The following is a 22,363-nucleotide window of genomic DNA, read 5'->3' on the forward strand; positions in this document are numbered from 1 at the left end:
ATTGTGGTTTCTGCCAGATCTACAGCATATATACCCCGACCTGCAATATGAACGGAGCTGGGTTTCCAAAGCTCCCAAATCAACAAAAGATCTTAAGGGAAGGGAGGTGACTCAGCAGTCGAGAAACAATTACGTTACGGTTTGCACACAGATACATGTTTTCTGTTGATCACACTGTCTGGAGCTTCATTTCTACTAAATGTGGATGTTGTACATTGTAAAAGATGTTGCTCTCCACTGAAATGAATGTGCATATTGCTGGAAGAAGGAAAGAATGGCTGGCAGAAGTTCAATTATGTCCCCTGACATTCAAATCCTTGAGCTATTGTTTCTTGAAAGAGGCAGACATTACTCGTGCTCTTTTAGATTTTGTTTTTCTCCACCCTGCCATGCCATGTCCCCCCCGGCTGTTACAAAGATGCTAATGCTTGCAGAATGTGAATTTCCAACCTCCCATCTGAATTAACAATCAGCCGCTGAACATCCTTGCTATCTTAGACTTTGATACGACCCAGAAAACCAGATTTACTGTTTCGAGATGCTAGGGCTGCCCCAAGGTATTTGGGCCCCTGAGGCAAACCCCCCAATGGTGAGAGTCCTCCCACCAGGGAAGAAGGGGTGAGGAGAGATCAACACGAGGAACAAGTGGGGAAGAACGATCAGTGTTGGGATTTGCTGCCCCTGGGGATCTTGCCGCCTGAGGCAGATGCCTCACCTGGCTTCATAGGTTGGCCAACCCTAAGAGATGCTTTCAAGTACAGGAATTTCACTCCCAGAATTGTTGGATAGCAGGCAGAACAGACTCTGTTGGGGTAATGCTATAATCCATAGGTCTGGGGATCATAGAATCATAGAGTTGGAGGGTTGGAAGGGATACAATGGGTCGACAAGTCAGGAAGAGAAATAGAGTGGTTGTGGTGGTGTAGTTCAGGGTGCCATTATGGTTGCCAAATCTCTGGCTCCAAATGAACCAGTTGCTGCTCTGCCAAAGGCCGACACCTTATGCCCTATCCCCATTGGGTGTGAATTAGGAAAAGTGGCTCTGGAAAGAGAAAGGACTTTGGGGGCATAGCTCCTGCTGCAGTCTTGGGGTGTCTATATGGCATTTGACTGGAACTCATCATTCAGCCATCTGAGTCACTTGGATGAGCACTGAGAAGCATTATCTTTTCTCATGAATTATGGTCTTGAGGAACACTGGAGAAAATCTGCAGAATTATTGGACTGGGCATGCCTACCATTCAGCGAACAGAGAAAGCCTTGGCCAGAGATGGGACAGAACAAAGCTGGAAATTGTGCTTTCATAGAACACAATTAAATAATAGAGTTGCTGATACTCTCCTTATTTTGCAAGAGCCAATGGTTGCAAGCCATTCTTGTTCAGAGACCCTCTGTCAGCCACCTTTGCTAGTTAAGTAGTATTTTCCCAGCTCTTTGCTCCACTATTTCCACTCTCTTCCCCTCTGACTACAGAGAGCACAAAGACATAAAGCTGTCAGGATTAGGAATGTCGTGAAATGTGTGAAGTCCCAAAACTAGGTGCTTCAGTTATGGGTGTAAAAAGGCATTGATTTATGTTCTGCCTTGAATTTGTTGCTGCAGCGCTGTTTCCATTCCACTGCAGTTTGGCTTCTGACTAATATTAAGCTATCCTTCTTCCTGTCTACTATGGTGAAATTATGTTTAATGAATTATGTTATCATTATGTTACTTCACACCATTTATTTTAATGCAAAGGAAATGAAGTGCAAATTCCAAGGAGTGTGTGTCTCATCGATCATATATTATTTGTCGACGGCTGTCAGAGCTGGCTCCTGGTCCCAGCTCACAAAGGACCAACGCTAGCCGGTAGTAAAGTATCAAAGTCTTTATTGAAGAATAGTTTCCATTTCCAAGCCTCAGCGTCTCAGCTCTACGTCTGGAGTCTAGACCGGCGAAGCTCCGTCTGAGTCTCCGCCCCCTGTACACCAGTTTAAGACTCTAATCTTACTCCACCTCTTCCTTCTCTCTCTCTTCCTCTGGGTCCTACTACCCCCCGGGGTCTCCTCCCTCCTGGACTCTTCCGACGCAGACGTTGACCCCTCTGACTCCTCCCCCTCTCTTCGGCGGGCTTTAGGACCTGGCTCCCTACCCGGGCTGCCCACCGTGCCGCCCTCCTGTACATTTGAACTTGGCGCGCGCGCGCGCGTTTAACTTTCCTGATGACCGTTTCCTCGCTCTCTGACGAGGGTGTGGTCACTCCTGCCTCACGTTCTCCCGCTGCCCGCGCGCCACCTGATCCCGATGCCTGGGACTCCTCCCCCCTACTGCACTCTGGGGGGGGACGCTGGTCCGGATTTCCAGCTGCTACTCTCTGAGTCCCCTCTGGCCCCTTCTTCCCGAGGTGTCCCCCTGGGCACTCCCCTTGCCCTGACTATGGGGGCCCCTTTCTGTGAATCCTCCGAGTCACTGGAGAGACTCAGAGACCTCGGATTGCTGTCATCGCTGACATTTCCTTCGGACTCCTCCCCCTCGCTCTCCATTTCCTCCCTCTCCTGTGACTCTGCTCCTGAACCCCTGACAACGGCAAACAACAACAGTGAATACTGACCATATTCACTTGATTGATTTCATTTTGGACATGGTACAAATAAGCAAACACCAGCAGTTTCCGCAATTGGGATTTTTCAGCATCCTTAACCTCAACCCAATTTGCAGGGCATAAGTACCACCATTTGGTTGCGCAAACATGTTGCACATGTTAAAGAACTGAAGAGGATAATCCCTCCTTGGGGAGAATCATAGCAGAAATTATTATTGGAGACTGTTGCCCTTTTTTTCAATAACAAAACCAAGTTGTTCTCTGCGTGAATGGAAAAAAACAAACCTCATAAATCTCAATACTTCTCATTCTGTCTCCCAATGAAGTTAATCTATGAATACAATATCTGTCACTCTGCCACCAGTATTTGTCACAGGAACACCAGCTGCCTTAGCTCACAAAAGAAAAAAGATAGACTTCAAAATGGGGAAAGTCTGCCTGAAGAAAATAATTGCCTTCTAGGAAACATCTGCACAATTGCATATTCTGTCATTTTAAGGTAGTCCTATTGGAGACACTAAATAGGTCCCAAAACCAGCAAGGCCCAACATTTATAAATATAGTGGTACCTCAGGTTACAGATGCTTCAGGTTACAGATACTTCAGATTACAGACGCTTCAGGTTACAGACTCCACTAACCCAGAAATAGTACCTTGGGTTAAGAACTTTACCTCAGGATGAGAACAGAAATCGAGTGGTGGCGGCATGGCGGCAGTGGGAGGCCCCATTAGCTAAAGTGGTGCTTCAGGTTGAGAAGAGTTTCAGGTTAAGATCTCACCTCCAGAATGAATTACGTCCGTAACCAGAGCTGCCACTGTAAGCTTATCGAACAGTCCTAATGGCATTGGAGACTTGTTAGCATTTCATTTGTTAGTATTACCTTCTGTATCAGAGACCATATGCCTCTAAACACCCTTATCATACATACCATATGCCTCTAAACACGCTTATCATACGCATCTGGCTGACCACTGTGGGAAAAGGATGCAGGTCAGCATAGGCCTTTGACCTGATCCAACAGGGCTCTCTTCTTATGTTCCAATGTGTTTGCACTTTGTTCTTTCACTCACCTGTAATCAGGTTGTCCACCAGGGTGGTCGGCATGCAGAAGATCCCCACCAAGACATCACTGATAGCCAGGTTGAGGATGAATATGTTGGTGACTGTTCTCATCTGCCGGTTCTTCAGCACTATGAAGCACACCAGCATGTTACCGACCATGCACACGAAGAAGATACAGACGTAGGCAACAATAAACATGGCGGCCACTGGAGAGGAGTGCTGATAGTAGGAGGAGAAGGTATAGTTCTCCCTATAGATCTGGCTGCGGCTTTCATTCCTGGTGAAAGATGGGCTGCTGTTGGTAGGGCAGGATGTGTCACCTGGGCGGATGGGTAGGGAAAACCCAAAAAAATGAAAGATCAACTTGCAATTCATTGGTTTGTGAAAATATGCTCTTGTAAGTATTCGCGTATATCTAAACACTTTCACAAGTGTACTCGAAGTGGCCTGCATTAAACCTACAGAAAACTACTTCAAATCTAGTTATAAAAATATGCTTAGATCACAACAACACCATTAAACGTTAAAAACAGCAACTGAAAACAAAGCTAAGCTTGTGGTGGCACACCAACCACATACCTATTGAGGTTTACAGGGAGCTTAGCTGTTTGGAATAACTGAAATAATATAGTTCTCCCCCTGCCTGCACCTACTGAGGCGTTGTTCTCCCTTCATCTTGCTTCCCTGCAAATTAGTTCAGTTATTTTAGCTCCTCTTCACTTCAAGGCAATAAGCGATCTCGACACAAAGGTTTCGGAACTCAAATGGAACATGAGAATCCACTACTGATCCCTCTATGGTCACCACTGAATGGCAATGGTTCCTCAGGGTTTCAGGCTGGGTCCTCAGCCCTATCTGGAGATGTTGGGGATTGAACCTAAGACCTTCTGCTGATGCTCTACTTCTGAGCTACAGTCTTTCCCCCAAAGGATCTTCTGTTTTTGGGAGGCATGTGAAAATAGAACCAACAACCATAGTCCAAAGGGGAATGGGCTCCGACCTAAAAAAACTCCAAAGAAGGCAACTAACTCCAAGATCATCTTCACACCATAAAGTACTATGATGCCACTTCAAAAAGTCGTGGCTACCCGCCCCCAAGGAATTCTGGGAGCTGTAGTTTGTTAAGACGCCGAGAACTACAATTCCTGGAGTTCCCTGTGAAGAGAGATGGTTAAACCACTCTGCAAATTGTAGATCTGTGAAGGGAATAGGGAATCTCCTAACAACTCTCAGCACCCTTAACAAACTACAGCTCCCAGAATACTTGGGGGGGGGGCACACAACAACTGTTTATAGTGCTTTAAATGTATGGTGTGAATGTGGCAGGAATGTGCAGTGCAACAACCTCATGTGGCAAGAATGACAGCTCTGCTAACCCTCTCTAGGTCCAAAGCACATATCTTAGCTTTGTTTTGCTTTTGTTTTTAGACAGAAAACTTGTCATTGCTATTATTATTATTACGACTACTGTTATTATCTGCCCTGCATCAAATGTTCCGAGAGAGGGTTACAACAATTTCTAATGCAATATTAAAACAGTCTGAAACAAACCATATCCACAAGAATAGGGTAGATCCAAAAAACATACAACTCAGGTGATAAAGGCCTGGTGACAGAAGTGCCTCTTCAGCAGGCAAACATTGACCAGCAAAGCTATTCATGTATATGAAATAAAGACATCTTTTTATTATTTCGAAAGGCCCTTGGTGAAGTAAGAAGTGGCTGCATTTTACAACAGAATAACAACAACAACTTGTCTTTGGCTGTTTATTTCTAGTTGACCTCCTATTTAAAAGTCACAGTGAAGTAGCCTCTAGTGCATGAAAGCATATGCCACAAACAATTTGTGAGCATTTAAGGTGCCCAAGGTAGACTCCTGGGGTTGCTGTCACTGAGGGTCTTCTTAGTTTCTGACACCTGGCCAGCGTCTTCCTGGGGAGAATCTTCTGCTTCAGGTGCGAAAAGGACTTGGCTAATCTTGGGTGCTGCTGTTCATCATGACTTGGGGAGATGTGGGAGCTATTTATTGTTCCACCTGAAGCAGCAAAATGTCTTAGGTCAGTCCTGCTGGCCGTATAACACCTACATCATGTCCCTTCCCATTAGAAGTTAGGAAGCCATCTCCTGAACTATAGCCCCATTACGTAATTTGAAAATCTTCTGCTCTGTCAGCATAGAAGATTGACTGCTTCACCGTGCTGACTGGGGCTGAGGGAAGCTGGGGTCCAGCAACAGGCGGAGGGCAGCAGGTGTCCCCATCCTTGAAGAATTGTGAAAGGTACTTTGTGTGCCAAGATCTGGGGAAATCGGAAGCCATTTTGATACTAGCGGACGGACGCAACAGCAGGGTGTTCTGAGGGAAGAGTGAGGGGGAAAAGAGAGGACATTTTCCTCCCCAAAGAGAAAACGAATAGTAGGCTGAGACACATTGCTCCCTGGCACAAACCAGAGCCTGCTGGCCAGATCAACAGTGGCTAATCAATCCAGTTATGGGGTCTGGAAGCAGGCATTGCATCCATCCCATGACATCCATCCTTGTGCAGACAACAGGTCCCCCCCTGTTCCTGGTTTGGCATGCAACCATGGGAGAAGGGTTTCATATGAGCAGGCTCTTTTCCTCCCAGGACTTCTCCGTGGTGAATGCTGGCAGCCACGTGGACTCCACTGGTCCCCATCAGCTGTGTGGACCCAGGAGATTTTAGCACGGTCTGAAGCACTTCACAAATCTGACCTATGTAGCTTGCATGGGTTACAGCAAATACTGAGATGGGTCTCCTCAATTCTGGAGCTTATAAAACAAAAAAGAAGCTCTTGGAGACCCCCTGGAAGCACGGATCAGCGCCAACTAAGAAATGAAGTGTTCAAATCAGCACTTAGCTACAGGGGGCATTGTACAGTTGCTTTGATATGTAAAACAGCATTTACAACGCACTGGTTACAGAAACAACAGGTGCCTCACCCCCCCCCCTTACACATCCCTTCACTAGCTGTTTAGGTCATTCAAAATAAAGCATGTTTTGCCCAGGGGAAACAGCAACAAACAATCAAATCAAAAAAGTTCTTGATTGCTAGGTGATCACACGTAACTACTTAATTACACAGAGACTGGATTAGCAGCACGAGAAAAATCTACTTAATTGTTTTAAAAAATCAACTTTGGAGAGCAGGTCTTAAGCAAACCAAGTTTTATTTTATTTTTCTTCCAAATAAAGAATCTAAGGTCCTTACCTTCCTCATCTTCCATGATGCTGTGAGTCTCCAGCTTATTCTTCAACTATATCTGTGGGGGGTTGAGTTTTCGACAGTGGACCAGAGTATTCAAATCAGTCCCGCTCTGCGACGTTCCTTGCTCTAGGCTTAGTCTTTCTCTCTCGCACACACTAATAAGTCAGTCATGCTATTTCAAGGGAAGAGTATTCTGGCCTGAGAGTCGGCTGCTTGCACTTAAATCAGTGGCCCTGCAGTTTGGAGAGCTTACGTTGCTTTGTCAAAGATGCTGCTCCTTTCTATAATACCCCTGTTTCCCCAGGTCTGCCTCTCTGCTTCTGTTCCAGTATGATGGAAGCAGTTTTCAAGATCAGGCACTCTGCAAACAGTCGTTGGTTCAAGATCTCACTGCAGGATTTTCAGTGAAGCAGACACGCAGAGATTTTGCAAATATTCAGTTTGCCCTTATTTGGTTTTTTCCTCTTTGAGAACACACACACACTTCAAGGATGCCTTTTTGGAAAATGTTCCAAAAGACTTGTTGGCGTCAAGTTTCTTTTGCAATGGTTTGGGTGTAGGTCCTCTCTAGTTATCCCACCTCCTTCTGATGAACAGCTCCAGAATTATCTGCTCTGCAGCAGGTGGAAATTGGAGGGCTGTTTTCAATCCAGCTGGTGACCGAAGCAGATGCTGCTAACTGGCTTTGCTCGGTGCCTGAATTTGCTCTCTCTCTCTCTCCTCCCCCCTCCCTTCAGCCTCTGCTCCTTGGAATCTTTTCCCACCAACTGACTTCACTGAGAGGAAAAACTGGAAGCTGCTCTTATCAGTGGAGGGGGGGGGGAGTTGTGCCTCTCCCCAGTGCCATGGTTACAACAACACCTGGCAGAGGCACACAGGCAAACACCTGGCCCAGTAATTACTGGACTGGCAGGAACAGACTGGCAAAGAGTGGAAGAGAGGTTAGAGGCCATGCACACTGAGCAACAAGGGAAATCAAAACCAGCCCATTCTCCATCAGGTTCCTCTTGCTCCAAAATGGACATCGTCTGCCCGTTTCCCTTGGCCATTTCACTGTTAGCCCTGTTCAGGTAGATCTGAGTCATATTTGCAGCTTTCTCTCCTGGGATCCAGAAGAACCATTCCCAGCTCAAGGGCCACAAACTCTCAGGGCTCCCGAATGGTGGCAATTGGCTGGAATTGATTTCCTTTTTGCAGCAGAGATCCCTCTGGAGGTGTAGGGCATTTTTGGTCACATTTGTTTTACCTGCCGACTTGCATGGGCAAGAATAAATGGGCAAGTCCTGGAAGAACGTAGGGAGGCAAGCAGCATTATAATATCCTAGGAACAGAAAGAGCTGTCTTATACCAAGTCAGAGCATTGGTCTATCTAGCTCAATACAGCCAACACTGACTGGCAGCAGCTCTCAAGAGTTTCAGACGAGGGACATTCCCAGCCCTGCTTGGAGATGCCAGGGATTTAAGCTAGGACTTTCTGCACGGGAAGTGATGCTCAGCCACTGAGCTGCAGCCTTTCCCCTGGAGAGCAAATCCACTGCCATGCATCAGATCCCACAGAAAGATCCCCAGATTCTTTCAGCTTAGAACCACCAGCCAGTTTTTCCTCTGCCTTTCCCTGCCTTTCTCTCTGCGCCCCAAGCAACATAATTTCCCTCTCTCACTGCCTCCAAATCTGCTTCATACCTCAGTTCCTAAAGCACACTTTCCGTGGGGTGGCAACAGGCACACATCACCTTCTCTGGTCCCAGATGGGCTTTTCCATTCCAGCGGTGGGTCCAAGTCTTGCCATAATTGCCTCATATTTGGGAGATGATCTCAAACAGAGGCAGGTAACTTTCTTGGCCCCTTTGCCTCATTGCTTGCAGGTTAATCTAACTATGGGGGCTTGCTTTTGGGGCACACCAACTGCACGGGCCCGATCCGTGTTGTGGTGGTAAACAGTGAAGTGTGGGTTCTCTTCATAACAGCCCCCAACATAGACACAACCCTTAGACGGCCACATTCCCATTCCCCTACAATGGCCAAGAGCTCCCTTTGAAGAAGGCTTGATTGTTAAATCACTCAAATTGTAGTTCTGTGAGAGAAATAGAGGTTGTCATAACGAGTCTCAGCACCCTTAAACTACAGCTCCCAGAACTCTTTGGGGGAAGCCAGGACTGTTTAAGGTGGTTGAAATGGGGTGTACAGTGGTACCTTGGGTTACAGACGCTTCAGATTACAGACACTTCAGGTTACAGCCTCCACTAACCCAGAAATAGTACCTCGGGTTCAGAACTTTGCTTCAGGATGAGAACAGAAATCGTTCTCCTGCAGCGTGGCGGCAGTGGGAGGCCCCATTAGCTAAAGTGGTACCTCAGGTTAATAACAGTTTCAGGTTAAGAATGGACCTCCAGAACAAATTAAGTTCTTAACCCGAGGTACCACTGTATAGGGTATTAGTGGAGGGGTACGATGCTCTTTTGGGGGTAGTTTGTCCACCTTTGGTCCCCCCCTCACCCTGTACTCAGCTCCCACCTGCAGCTCCTAGAAACTGTCAGCATGCGACAGTGGCCACACTCTGGGAAACAGCTTTAACTAGCTGGCTAAACCAGGTGAGGGGTAGCCAAGGGGTCTCAAACCCTCAACGAGTTAGGGACTTCCCCTGCATGCAAAAACAGGCTCTGGTGGATTGAGTGGACAAGACCAATAGTGACTCCAACAGTCAAGAAGGTGGTTTCTGCATGTGCTGTAGAGGGAAGTTGAGGGGCAGATGGGGTTCAACCACATGGGAAGGCAGCCTATCTAGGAGAAGGAGAGCTCTGATCCTAAACCTCTGCTTCCTTGTGGGATATCTTTGGGAGGAGAGAAGGCTAAAGAGTGAAACCCTACACAAAAATGGAGTGGAGTCCTGAAGATGGTTGGATGGTGCCTTGTAGGCCTCCTTCCGGCAACTTCTACAGCCAAGCTGCTGCCAAACGTATTGCTCTGCTTTCCTTTGGGCCTCGTCAGTGAGGTCAAGAGAGGGGTCTTGCCATCTGGGCAGCCAAGGACCTCCATACACATTGCTCAGGCTTGCACCCTGGGGAGGTCACTTCAGTGCTGCAAAAGCAGCAATTTGACTTCACCCCCAGAGGCACACTCCATTGTCTGTCAAGACAGATGGATACCAACAAGTGTTCTCAATGTGTGGTGTGAATCTGACAGAAGACCATACAGGAGAAGTGAACTGTTGACCAATGCAGACCTTATGGCTCTCATGTCAGCCCAGCTTCCCCCTCCTCCCACCTCCCGCTTTGTTTAACACCCAACCCGATGAAGGCTGTGCATAAACTATGAATCTTTTCTCTGTTCCCAAAATGCTTTTGTTGTGCACTCTCACACGTACCTTCCCTCAAGGATTTCTGGGACCCGCAGTTTCTTAGGAGTTGTTGGGAATGGGGACTCTGTGAGGGGCAAACTGCAGGACCCATAATTTTTTTGAGGGAAACGATTCGCTTTGAAGGCGTTGTGTGTATGCGGCTGTCGACTTCTGGAGGACTCAAAAGCTCGCTCGCTGCTTTGCAACATTCTGCTTGGTCACAATAAAAGGATTTCGGAATTCCTCAAAACCAAAGTGGCAGTTTAAACCATAGCTGTGCATGCTAATGTAACCTGCCTCTTTCTCTGCTTGGCTTATTGTGTGGGGGTGGGGTGGGGGGAAACAACCTCATTTGGCATGCAGGGGAATGGCCAAAAGCACCCCAGGAGATGCTATCATCGTTCCCAATGTGAAGTAAGTAGCAATTCTGTCATTGTCCTAAAGTACAGGCAGAGACAAGGGGAATAGCATTCCTGCAAGCAGAAAATCCACTGGCCACATTGGATTCCCTACAGAAGCACCATTATTTCTCTCTCTCTCTCTCTCTCTCTCTCTCTCTCTCTCTCTGTGTGTGTGTGTCTGTGTTTCAAACTGCAGCGTCTTTCTCACTGCCCCCAAAACCTGCTCCTTTTCTCTGTTCCCAAAATGCTTTTGTTGTGCACTCTCACACGTACCTGAAGACCAGTCCTCGGCTGAAGGGGAAAGGAGGGGGTTGTTGGGCAGAATGAGTCACCTTTCCTAGTTTCTGATGGGTTTCCCCATTCAGAACGTAGAGCTGTGCGTCATTGTTCTAAGCAGTCCTGCTACGTGTATCTGAAAGGAGGCGTGCTTCACAATCACAGCCTGCCAAGAGAGAAGGCTTACCTGCGCCTCAGGAGAACGTAAACAGCAGCAGCAGCAGCAGCAGCAACGTCACCACAAGACGGAATTCAACCTTCTCTTTCTGCCTCTCAGGAGAGCTTTTGTGATGGCACCTCTCTTACTTCCTTAAGAGTCCTCTTCAAGACCCACATTTTCTCTGAGGCCTTTGGCGCAGCTGCTTGTTCCCATGCTCTGCTGTATCCAAGGCTATGTACACATTCGTAGCTTCAAACTCATCAAGGTCTTTTTCCACCTCACTGCATTTCAAGCCACATCTTTGCAGCGCTGTGCACCCCTGAGAGGTGGTAGGGATGCGCATCACCTGAGACGCATTACCTGATTTGTTTCCCCACACCTGCAACCCCCATCCCCTATTCCACAAAGCAGTCACCTGCACACGTGCAAAGAATGCCCCAAAGGTACGCACCTCAGCTTAACTGCTGCTTATGCTTTCCAACTGGATGCAAGCATACTTTGAGGGGAAACGCATCCAAGAGGAGTATTTCTCAAGAAACTGCAGGGTGCATATGTATTCTGGCTAGTGCCATATGTGCTCAGTTTCAAGCACCAGCAGTGGGGATTCGCTGGAGCAAAAGGGAATGTGTATATAGCCTAAGCCTGCTATTGAGTCTGAGCACCAGCAATGGAAACAATGGGATATTATTTCCTTGCTTACCATGGCCTCCACCAGTGGCGTAGTGTGGGTTGCCAGAACCCAGGACTGCATGGAGAGGTGGGTGGGAGGGAAACGGATGGAGTATGCATGCGCACTCAACTGCCAAATGGTGACCATGTCACCCGGGAGATTGTAGCCAAAGATATAAGAAAAGAAAAAGGTCATTCCATTGTCTGGAAAGGCAACTTCCTGGTTTGCATGGAGAAGCCATTTTCAATGGAGACCAGAGATGGAAGCATGCCACTGTACTGAGGCAGCACTGGGTGTTGAGATTTTGCCCCCCTAACAATTTTGTGCCTGGGGCAACCAACCCTGTGGCCCCCTGATGCTATGCCCCTGGCCTCCACCCCCCTCCCTCATTTCATTTTAGGCTAAGGATGGGGAGCCAGATGTCATTGATTTTCAGCTTCCATCATCCCTGTCTGCTGGCCTTGTTGGTCAAGGCTGATAGGAATTAGAGCCCAGATATCCAGAGAGCAACAGGCTCCTCATCCGTTTTTGACAGATGTGTCCCCTTGCACTCTGTTTACTTCTTTTGGCATCATCAGTGCACAAACACTTAAAAAAACCAAACCTATGATTCTCCTACCCACCAGCAGAACTGGGGCAGTTTAGGAAGATCTGCCCATGGCATGAAGTTCCTGAAAGTTCCCTCACAGTTTTTTCTGGCCAAGACAATGCTCACGCCATAGGTCTTAAATTATTTATAGCTGCGTAAGAACAAATGTGTTGACTGACACTGTCATTTTTCAGAATTGGTTTTACATTCATCCTAGAATTATTTTCAATGCGGTGGGGGGGGGGGCTATAACTCACACCTCTTGATTTCTGTCCTCTCAATCTTACACTGTTGTTTCTTCACATTCAGCCCCGATTTCTGCTCTCACTTCCTTTGTGTGTCAGTCCGTGCCAGACGGAGAAACATAACAATTTTCACCTTATGGGCTGCTCCTAAATTGCCTGCTTTGACTATTCATTGTGACTGGAGTTTTTTTTTCTGCTATCCCAGGACAAACAGTGTTCTAACTCTCTAAACTCTAAATCTTGAAGGCTTTCAAGATTTCCGCCTTCAGGAAACCATTTCCACACCATTTTTTGCATTTCTGAATGCCCAGATAGCTCACACAGAGTCCAGACCTGGCCTCTGGGGGCCTGATCATTGCTCCACATAAACAGAAAATGCAACCCAGAACACACCCAATGTACCTCTGCAACCCTGGATTGCAAGGGAATGTCAGTAAGGGTGAGATCTCTCTCTCTCTCTCTCTCTCTCTCTCTCACACACACACACACACACACACACACCATTAAGCTCCTTGATAATCTTCCAAGAAACCCCAGAGTTCACTAGAAGACAATCTGAACTCTGCTGGAGGGGGTAGCCTTGTTAGTCTGTAGTACCCAAAGCAGCAAAGAGTCTTATAGCACTGTGAAGACAAGCAAACTGAGTATGGCACAAACCATAAAGTCTTGGCCAATGTAGTACCTTCCAGCTTTTTGGACTACAACTCCCATAATGGCTACAGCACAGCCATCATGGTTGTTCTGGCTGTGGCTGATGGAAGCTGTAGTCTAAAACATCCAATGTGAGCAATGAGTTGCATTACACAGTGCTTGGTCTCTGCAACTCCCTTGCTAAGTGTAAATAGAATTCCAGCCTGCAGCTGCAGTCCTAGATACACTTACTTGGGTGCGTCCCATTGAACTAAATGGGGCTTAAAACGGAGTGGAAACGCATAGCATTGCACTGTAAGCAGAATGTTTACAAAGCAGAATGTCTCTGTAATACATCAAAATCAGGCAGCTATAATCACAAATTAGTACTAGCGAATCTCTGAGGTTGCTATTTAATCAGTGTGCTAGTATGATTATTTTCTCAGCCAAATGATTCTTGCAATCAAATGATTAAGTCAATGGCATGTTGATGGGGGTGGGGCTGGCATCTCCCTGCCCTCCTCCTCCCTGCCCAAATGCTGCTAAAATCACACTATGGCATCATAATGTAGAATAAGAATTAGACCACAGGCCCACATTTTCCAGTGTCCACTTCTCACAGTGGCCTATGGGAAGATTATAAGCAGGACCTGAAATCAACAGCTCTCTTTTCCACTTGTGATTCCCAGTAACTGGTTCTTAAATGGCACAGCACCTCCTACACTGGAGGGAGTAAATAGCCATCATGCTAGTAGCCACCAATATCCCTATCCTTTAGGATAGGGTTGTCATATTTCTAGAAGCAACACCCAAACTCTAAGGCAGTGTTTCCCGAACATGGGTCTCCAGCTGGTTTTGCTCTACAACTCCCATCATCACTGGCTGTGCTCTTTGTGGTGCTTAGTTAAACTTGTAAGAAGTTCCTCAGGAGACTTAGTTAATCCTACACCATGTGTGAACAATTTTTGGGAACTTGGAAGCTTGTTTCCACTGAAAAATTTGATGACTATATGAAAGAACTTGGTGTGGGCTTTGCCACCAGGAAGGTGGCTGGTGTTGCCCAGTGTGATCATCAGCTGCAACGGAGATGTTATAACCATCAAAACAGAGAGCAGTTTAAAGAACTCCGAGATTTCCTTCAAACTGGGGGAACAGTTTGATGAGACCACAGCAGACGACAGGAAAGTAAAGAGTGTTGTAACAATGGGTCACTCAATCAGTTGCAGAAATAGGATGGCAAAAAGACCACAATAAAAAGAAAAATAGAAGATGGAAAGCTGGTTGTGGAGTGTGAAATGAACAACGTTATCTGCACCAGAGTGTATGAGAAAGCATGAAGATAGACTCCTTCCGCTGTGTGGTTAGTGAGACACAGAAGCAGGAGCATTAGCTGGTTCGGGATGCAGAGCCCCACAAGGCAGTTGCTTTCTCCAAAGAACTGATATGTTATTGATAGAACCGTTCCAAAGAACCTGTATACAGTATTCAACCTAAAAGTATGGTGACTATTAAATAAAGTGCTTAATGATAAAGAAAGAAACTCCCATCATCACTAGCAGGCAAGACCAGTGGTCAGGGATGGTGGGTATTGTATTCTGAAAAAACAGCTGGAGACCCAAGTTTGGGAAATGCTGCTCTAGGAGTTTGCCTAAATCTCATTCAGAGCCATCCAAGCTGGCGACCATCACTACATCTTGTAGCAGTGAATTCCAGAACTCAACATCGCTGTTCCTTTGGCCCCACCAACCTCACTCTGACCACAGCCAACCTGCTACAAGCCTGCCTTCCTACATATAACAGGCACCACCTGTCAGCTTCCTCTACCTTAATGTGGCTCCAGATGGCATGTTGATCCAGTATTCATTTTGAATTGTTTGTGGAGAGATTATGCAATATTACATCAAGCAAATGTCACCCCACATTTCCCGGTGCATTTCCCAGTTACATTTCTGGTTTGTAGCAGGTTTGCATACCCTCTAACATTTCTCCAGTGAAAATAAGGATGTCCTATTCCATAGTAAGATGATGATGATGAATTATACTCCACCCATTTGACCCCCTACAATGCAGCCATTCTGGGCAGCTTCTATCATGTATAAAAACATAATAAAACATTTTTAAAAATCTTCCCTATACCGTACATGGTTCCCTTCAGATGTCTTCTAAAGATTGAATAGTTGCTTGTTTTCTTGACTCGGGGTTGCATAACTCCATACCCTCCATACCCTCCAACATTTCTCCAATGAAACTAAATACGTCCCAAGAAAAGCAGGACATTCCAGGATCAAATCAGAAACTGGCTTGGCTTATGAAGATCTGGGACTGTTCCCAGGTTTGTTGTTCAGGGAAGTTTCTACTGAAAAGTCCTCCTCCTCTTCCTCAGTCCTATGTATGAGAGACTCTTTAAGCAGGCATCTCTGGCTGATTTCAACGGTGGTTGGCACACTGCAATGCAGGGATAGGCCGATAGCAGATTGGGATCTAGCTGCCGATTCCTAGCTACTTAGGAGTAGAACGGCAAGAGTTTCTGACTCTCCGTTAGCAGCAACTCAGCTATCACCACCATCTAAATTAAGCTGAAATTAAAACGTTATAAAAGCTATCCTCCTGGGATGCTTTTGAGTACAAGAACGGAGAGCTCAGACATTTCAGTTCGGGAATCAAACTCTGCAGCTCAGGATGGGCTCAGAGAGGCACTCATGAATTATAGCCGTATCTCTTTTGAGCTTGAATCTGCTTGATAGATCTTGGGGTTTTAGTTTTAAAACAGCAACAACCAAATGCATCTGGCCAAGCTGAAGTCTGCCCATCTGCCGTGTGGAGAGCATGGCCTCTGTTGTGTGAGGGGAAGTGTGGGGCTGGTCTCTGTCACCAGACCCCCTCAGTTTTCCATGTGTTCAGAAGTGCTCTCACGTGAGTTTTGACTCATGTTTTACAACCCTCAGGTATCTCCCCAGGGTTGCAGATTGTGCAAGGAGCTGGGATAGGCTTCAGGCCTTCCCTCTCCAGTGAATTCCCTCTCATAGAGGTGGAAGGGAACCTGAGGATCATCTAGTCCAACCCCCTACAATGCAGGACTATGCAGTCGTCCTATATGGGGATCGGAACCTGCAGCCTTGGCGTTATCAGCACCACGCTCTAACCAACTAAGCGGTAGGTGGCAGGACTGGATAGCAGGGATGCAGCAGAGGGGAAGCCAGAGAGTTCGCCTCCTCATTTCCCCTCACGCAATGGAGGCATCACACCTGAAGACAAGCCAGTACGTAATATCTGTAGCCACTCAAAGGCTGCTCTGGAATCTCCTGCCTGTGCGAATTGGATCCCAGTTTAGGCTAATTTAATCCTGCATCAAGTGTTTTGTAAATGTACGTGGCGTATCTTGGCACCATTATACGGCAGTAATTCCTAACCAGCGTTTCCCAGAAAGTGAATCAAGAGGAATTCATAGCCTTGTTGAACATTTTCTTCTATATGCAGCTGTTTGTTTAAAAAGTCGGGGGAAATGCTAGTCAATCTTGTTGCAATAACATTAGTTGCTGGCTCATTGAACTGATCCCTGCCAGCAGATGGCTCATTGCTACAGTTTTGGATGAAAACTCTCCACGTCTCAAGTGAACAATTTTTTCAGAGAAAGGGACCCGTATAGAGGCAAGCAACTGCTCTTTAGCTGGTGGGTGTTGTATGAAAGTCGTATAAGGTTTGAGATGGATACTGAAAAGAACAGAATCTTTCATTAAGATGGCTATGTATTTATTGGAAATCTTTCGAAGCTGCTCTTCAATTTACAGACCAATCTGCAAGGTGGCTTACAATTAGCTTTTTCTCCTTTTTTTTTTTTTTTTTGAAAACCAACAGCAATTTTAGCAAAAGCATTGCTAAAACAGCCAGGCTGATTGAAAATGATGAGGAAATAAAAGCAACAGGTAGCGGCAGCAGCAGAATCTTACACCTTCTAACCATTGAGTGATATCAGTGGGATTGTAGAGGGTTTCAAAGGTGTGGCAAAGAGTTTGTGCTGGTTCCAGGAGCAGATGGGGAGACAGTGCCAGTTTCTAAGGAGGAGCTTCATTGGACCTGAGCAATGAAACAAGAGAGTGGAATGACATCAGGGGGCCAAGCTGAGACCCGAGAGGAGGAGGCTGCATTGCAGTAGCCCAAGTGAGAGGGGACTATAGCATGGAAGCAGAGCTTTTTCTCAAGAGGCAAAAAGGATGGATCCCATTCATGCAAATGTAAAGTGCATTGTTTGATTATGGGCTAGATATGGGGGATCAAAAGAGAGTGAGGCGTCAAAGATAAAGCTATGTGCATCATCAATGGGGTGGAGGGAAGAGCAACATACAGTGGTACCTCGGGTTACAGACTCTGCTAACCCAGAAATAGTACCTCAGGTTAAGAACTTTGCTTCAGGATGAGAACAGAAATTGTGTGGCAGCGGGAGGCCCCATTAGCTAAAGTGGTGCTTAAGGTTAAGAACAGTTTCAGGTTAAGAATGGACCTCCGGAATGAATTAAGTTCTTAACCTGAGGTACCACTGTACTGCACTCTGTAGTCAACACAGATGTTGTTGGACTACAACTCCCATCATCCCTGATTATTGACCATGCCAGCTGAGACTGATGGGAGCCTCAGTTTGATAACACCTGCAGGGTACCACATTGGCTTTTCCACCTGGGGTCACGACGAGCCGGACACAAGTAAATGACTAAACAACAACAATCTTGGGTAGCGGGGGCATGTGGAGAAAGGCCCCCGTTGATCCCCTGCTGCAGCCTTCCCTGACCTGGTGCCCTTCAGCTGCTTTGGAGGATGCTGGCCCGGGCTGATGGAAGCACATCCAAGGCAAATGACCCCCCCAAAACAATCCTGGGGCCTGTAGCTTCCTCCTCACAGAGCTCCAATTCCCAGCATCCTTAACAAAGTGCACTTCCCAGGATTCTTTGGGTGTGGGGAACCATGAGCTTCAAATGAGCCTTGGTTATGCTTCGAATCTCTGGTGCCAGCAAAGTGAGGTGTGGTCAGGAAAACCCACATCACAACGTTTGGACATGGGTAAATGGAACTTGATATTACAGAGGGGGAACCGGACACCGACATCTCATTTTCGGTGGCTACCCTGTCACCTTGTAACATAATAGTTCCCTGCGTGGATTTTTTGAAAATGGGATGTTGTTGGCAGAGCTGATCGCTGCAGAGCAGCAGCCTCTTCCTAAGAGGGGAAGTGTTGGGGTGGGAAAGGAAGAGCAGTGGGAAGGATAGATTCATACCTTTGTTCAGCTTGAATTGCAAATTCTGACATTGGTCAAAAGGAGGGGGGAGGGGGGAGGGAGTCCATTCTTTGAGTCGCTCAGGCCATAGTTTTTATGTAACAACAAAATGCAATTAGCGTTCTCATAGCTTCTTCACAGTGATCCAAAATAATGAGAGAGATGCTAGGATGGCAACGGCTTTAATTCTGGATGCACTGCTAACCTGTCACCCTGGCAACTCGTGAGAATTTGCTCCTTGACAACTATGGAGGAAATGGAGAGACTGCTGTGTGGACATTTCCATAGTACATTTCCAGGTTACTATTGTTTCCCATCCGTCCTGGCATTGCTGTGCATCCCTTAACTCACTAGGTTCTTTCTTTCTTTCTTTCTTTCTTTCTTTCTTTCTTTCTTTCTTTCTTTCTTTCTTTCTATACTGTTTTCTCTGTTGAGTTTCTAATCTGTTAGCTGATAAAGTTGTGGCAGAGCTGTCTGTTGGTTGAGAACACATTATTGTACACATCAGATGCTGGTCTTGTGCACTCTGAATTTTATCTTTTTTGAAAGATGAGAAGAGCTATTTCTACAGATTGAAAGAGCTGAAGGGGAGGACTTCTGCAGATGCTCAGCTGCATTTGCCTGGTGCTGCAGACCCAATCTTGCACCATATCAATTACTTATAACATTTCACTTACTTAAGAAAGATGCTGGGAGGCGATCTGCTCTTCCATTAGAACAGAATGAATTTTGTGCCCATCTCAAAATGAGTTCGTGTCCTAGCCAAGACATCTAAATTCATTTTAGCCAGCTGAGGTCAACCACTACGCCAGGGGCAATTGCAGTTTTGACCAGATTTATTATATTTCCACCAGCTTCAGCTGGTGCGCTAGACACCCAGAGAGTGTGCTTTTCAGGAATTAATGGTAAAAGGAGGAACACCAGTTTGAAACTCTGTTAGACCTTTGAAAATGTTACCCCAGGGATATAGCAGCATTTGCCAAGCTGGTTCCCCCCAGCTATCAGAGACTAAATCCCATCAGCTCCAGCCAGAATGTCCTGACTTTTCATGTAAAAGGGTATGTGTGTTTTAAAGTGCAACACTGTGAAGTAAATGATTTCTTCAAGCTACATTTCAAAGCACAATTCAAAGTATTGGTGCTGACCTTTAAAGCCCTAAACGGTCTCAGCCCAGTATACCTGAAGGAGCGTTTCCACCTCCATCGTTCAGCCCGGACACTGAGGTCCAGCTCCGAGGGCCTTCTGGAGGTTCCCTCACTGAGAGAAGTGAGGTTGCAGGAACCAGGCAGAGGGCCTTCTTGGCAATGGCACCCTCCCTGTGGAACGCCCTCCCATCAGATGTCAAGGAGATAAAGAACTATTTGACTTTTAGAATACATCTAAATACATTTTGATGGTTGATGTTTTAGTGTGTTTTTATTATTTTGTTGGGAGCTGTGCAGAGTGGCTGGAGCAACCCAGTCAGATAGGTGGCATATAAATAATAAAATAATGATGCTAATAATAAATTTCACCTCAGGAGAGAGATGAAGAAGCAACTTGACCTGAAGTCTAGTTCATAAGCCTGTGACTTCTTGTTTCCATGTATGTGCCATACAACTACAAATGCACTTGTGATATATGAACTGTGTAACTTTAAGAACTTCTTCTTGAGCTTGCTTTGCCCCTCCTCCCTCCCGTTCCTTTTTCTATGTGTGCCATGTCTCTTTAGATTGCAAGCTTGAGGGCAGGGACTGTCTTTGGATTCTTCTAAGTGCTCCAAGAGCCTTTTGGCTACAGGGCGGGGGTATAAATGGCTAATGGGACACAGGTACTGAGATATCCGAAACTTCTTTTTGCTGATAAATCTAAAGAACCACTTTGACCCCAAAGTTTGAGCATTTTTGGCAGAAAAGATCCAAGCAGAATGGCTTAAATTGATCATGAGTCACTCTCTGAGTACTGTGACTCTGCTGTCAATTGCCACAATATAACCATAATGAAAACTAAACACCAACAAATCACCAGACCTTTCCCCCCCTTTGCAAATTCCCTGTTATTCTGTTTGATGAGGGTTGAAGTGACCTTCAGAAGGTGAAGAAAGTAATTTGTTGCCTTCATATTAGTGTCTGTGTTTGTCATAGTTCTCAGGAGGTAAGAGAGGTGCATTGATGTTTGTGCTTTCTTGTCTTGAGCTTCACATTGATCCAGCTCTTTATTCAGTTGGCTCTTCTTGCAGAAGGCATAAGCCGCCAGGAGACCAGAGAGACTAAAAAAGTCATTGATTAGCTGCACAGAACAGTTGCCACAGAGAAGCGATGCATTTAGTTTCTGAGATGGTGTGTGTGTGTGTGTGTTTTGATTTGTGTCTGGGTTAATTACCAGAGGAACCAGAGAATGGTCAGAAATTTATTGTGCGCATGCTAACGCTGCCAACTCTGCTTTCCTGCAATGGATCTCTGATGGCATTAAGGAATAACAGAAATCAAGTGATAGTTTTATGAAAGGGAGAAGCTTAAACACACTCCTTCCCCCTGGGGCAGAGTAAATGGACTGTGATAAGCATATTCCCTTGCAGTACTGCTCTGGAACAAGCTGGGACTGATATTTTTTTCATTCTTTTTGTCTAGTTCCACAATCGCAAGATAATCCAGTGTCCTGAATTATGATGATCACACGAGAGAGAAAAAACGAGGATTGTCCATTTTGGGATGAAAAAAATTACCACCAAAAATGGATTCCCTGAATTATGATGATCATGTTAACACCGCAAAAACTGGTTCATATTGAGATGAATGCAATTGACCAGCAAAAGGGCTATTATTACCCATGGCAAACAAAAGTATAGGTTTTACATGTGGCTGAGATGGAGGCAAGAAGCTAACACTAGCACATGCTGACCCATACTGACCACATTTAGAGAAAAAGCAGGAAGGAAGTGAAGCCTGTAAGGAAGTTATCTACATTACCAACAAGTAGTTACTAAATCTTTCTGCCTAGTGCTCCCTGCAGGATGTTTATTGCAAGTGTTGTTGCTTTACTCCCAACTGGGGCTTAGTGTGTTTTAATACACTGAGAGCAGTCATTGCTTGTCACAGAACCAGATGTACAACTTAACACCTGCAGCATCTAATAGGGACTGATTCACCTTCAGTCTCCATCTTGGGACTGAATCTAAGTGAAGACCTTTGATTGGTCCCCAAAAACTAATGCCTGACTGTGGATTCTAGAGGTCTGAAATTAGGTGACTCTTGAACCTGGCACCTGGAAAGACAGTTGCCTCATAGACCACTGTGCCTTCCCACCAAAGGGGTTTAGCCTGCTGCGGAACCAGGAAACCTGGAGGGCAAAGCTGGGATAAGTTTATGTTGGATAGCTCTGCCAGTAGTGCATGAGACTGAATCTTGAGCCCCACATCGGGCAAAAAGTTTCCTGCATTAAAGGGGGTTGGACTAGATGACCCTCATAGTCCCTTCCAGCTCCACAATTCTACGATTCTATGCCACAGATGGCTAAGACAGGGGTGCTTGGGAAGATGGGCTAGTGACTTTTCCGGCTGCGTTGCGTTTTCAATGGAAAACGACAGAGGAAATACCCTGAAGTTATGACTGTCAAAAGCTCACAGGTGTTGTAAAAGCCTAATAACAACAAAGCAGTTCTATAAAATCCATGGGATGTGGGTTGAGACTGTGCATTCCAACAGCCTGCCCTGTTCTTGTTCAGCTGCAATCCATATCTGCAGATGGGTATGGATTGATATCTGCCTTGCTCTTGAGCAAGTGTTTTGAAGCCTGCAGCTATCATGTTTGAAGCATGCACACACTTAGGAAAGCCTCGGTGCTACCAAGGCTTTTTATTCAGATTTTGATGGAGGATAAGGATACCAATTTCCTTTTAGTTGTACAGTGTATAGAGCGGTTGTTTCAGCACCGTGGAAAGC

The 22,363-nt window shown here is 46.0% G+C and overlaps 1 protein-coding gene and 1 pseudogene across 3 annotated transcripts in view; one reads left to right on the top strand and one right to left on the bottom strand.

Annotated features, from left to right (window-relative positions):
- The window catches only part of NPFFR1 (neuropeptide FF receptor 1), a 22,181-nt gene extending 12,166 nt beyond the window's left edge, over window positions 1-10,015 (bottom strand). The window contains exons 1-2 of one of the 2 annotated variants that reach the window (XR_014511607.1): window positions 6,873-7,683; window positions 3,653-3,964 (exon numbers count right to left, since the gene is read on the bottom strand). Coding sequence is in view for 1 of the 2 variants with exons in the window: in XM_083441424.1 (XP_083297550.1) it covers window positions 3,653-3,964; window positions 6,873-6,888 (328 nt within the window). In the remaining variant the exon portion in view is untranslated. Of the gene's footprint in view, window positions 1-3,652; window positions 3,965-6,872 lie in introns of both variants that reach the window. The other variant, XM_083441424.1, reaches the window with a different exon arrangement.
- A 4,024-nt stretch (window positions 10,016-14,039) lies between these two features.
- LOC310677969 (fatty acid-binding protein, adipocyte-like) lies at window positions 14,040-14,711 on the top strand (annotated as a pseudogene). The gene has a single exon. The product of its transcript is annotated as a fatty acid-binding protein, adipocyte-like (transcript).
- The last annotated feature ends 7,652 nt before the right edge of the window (window positions 14,712-22,363 follow it).

Source organism: Podarcis tiliguerta, assembly GCF_965153285.1.
Source record: "Podarcis tiliguerta genome assembly, chromosome: 5".
Taxonomy (NCBI): domain Eukaryota; kingdom Metazoa; phylum Chordata; class Lepidosauria; order Squamata; family Lacertidae; genus Podarcis; species Podarcis tiliguerta.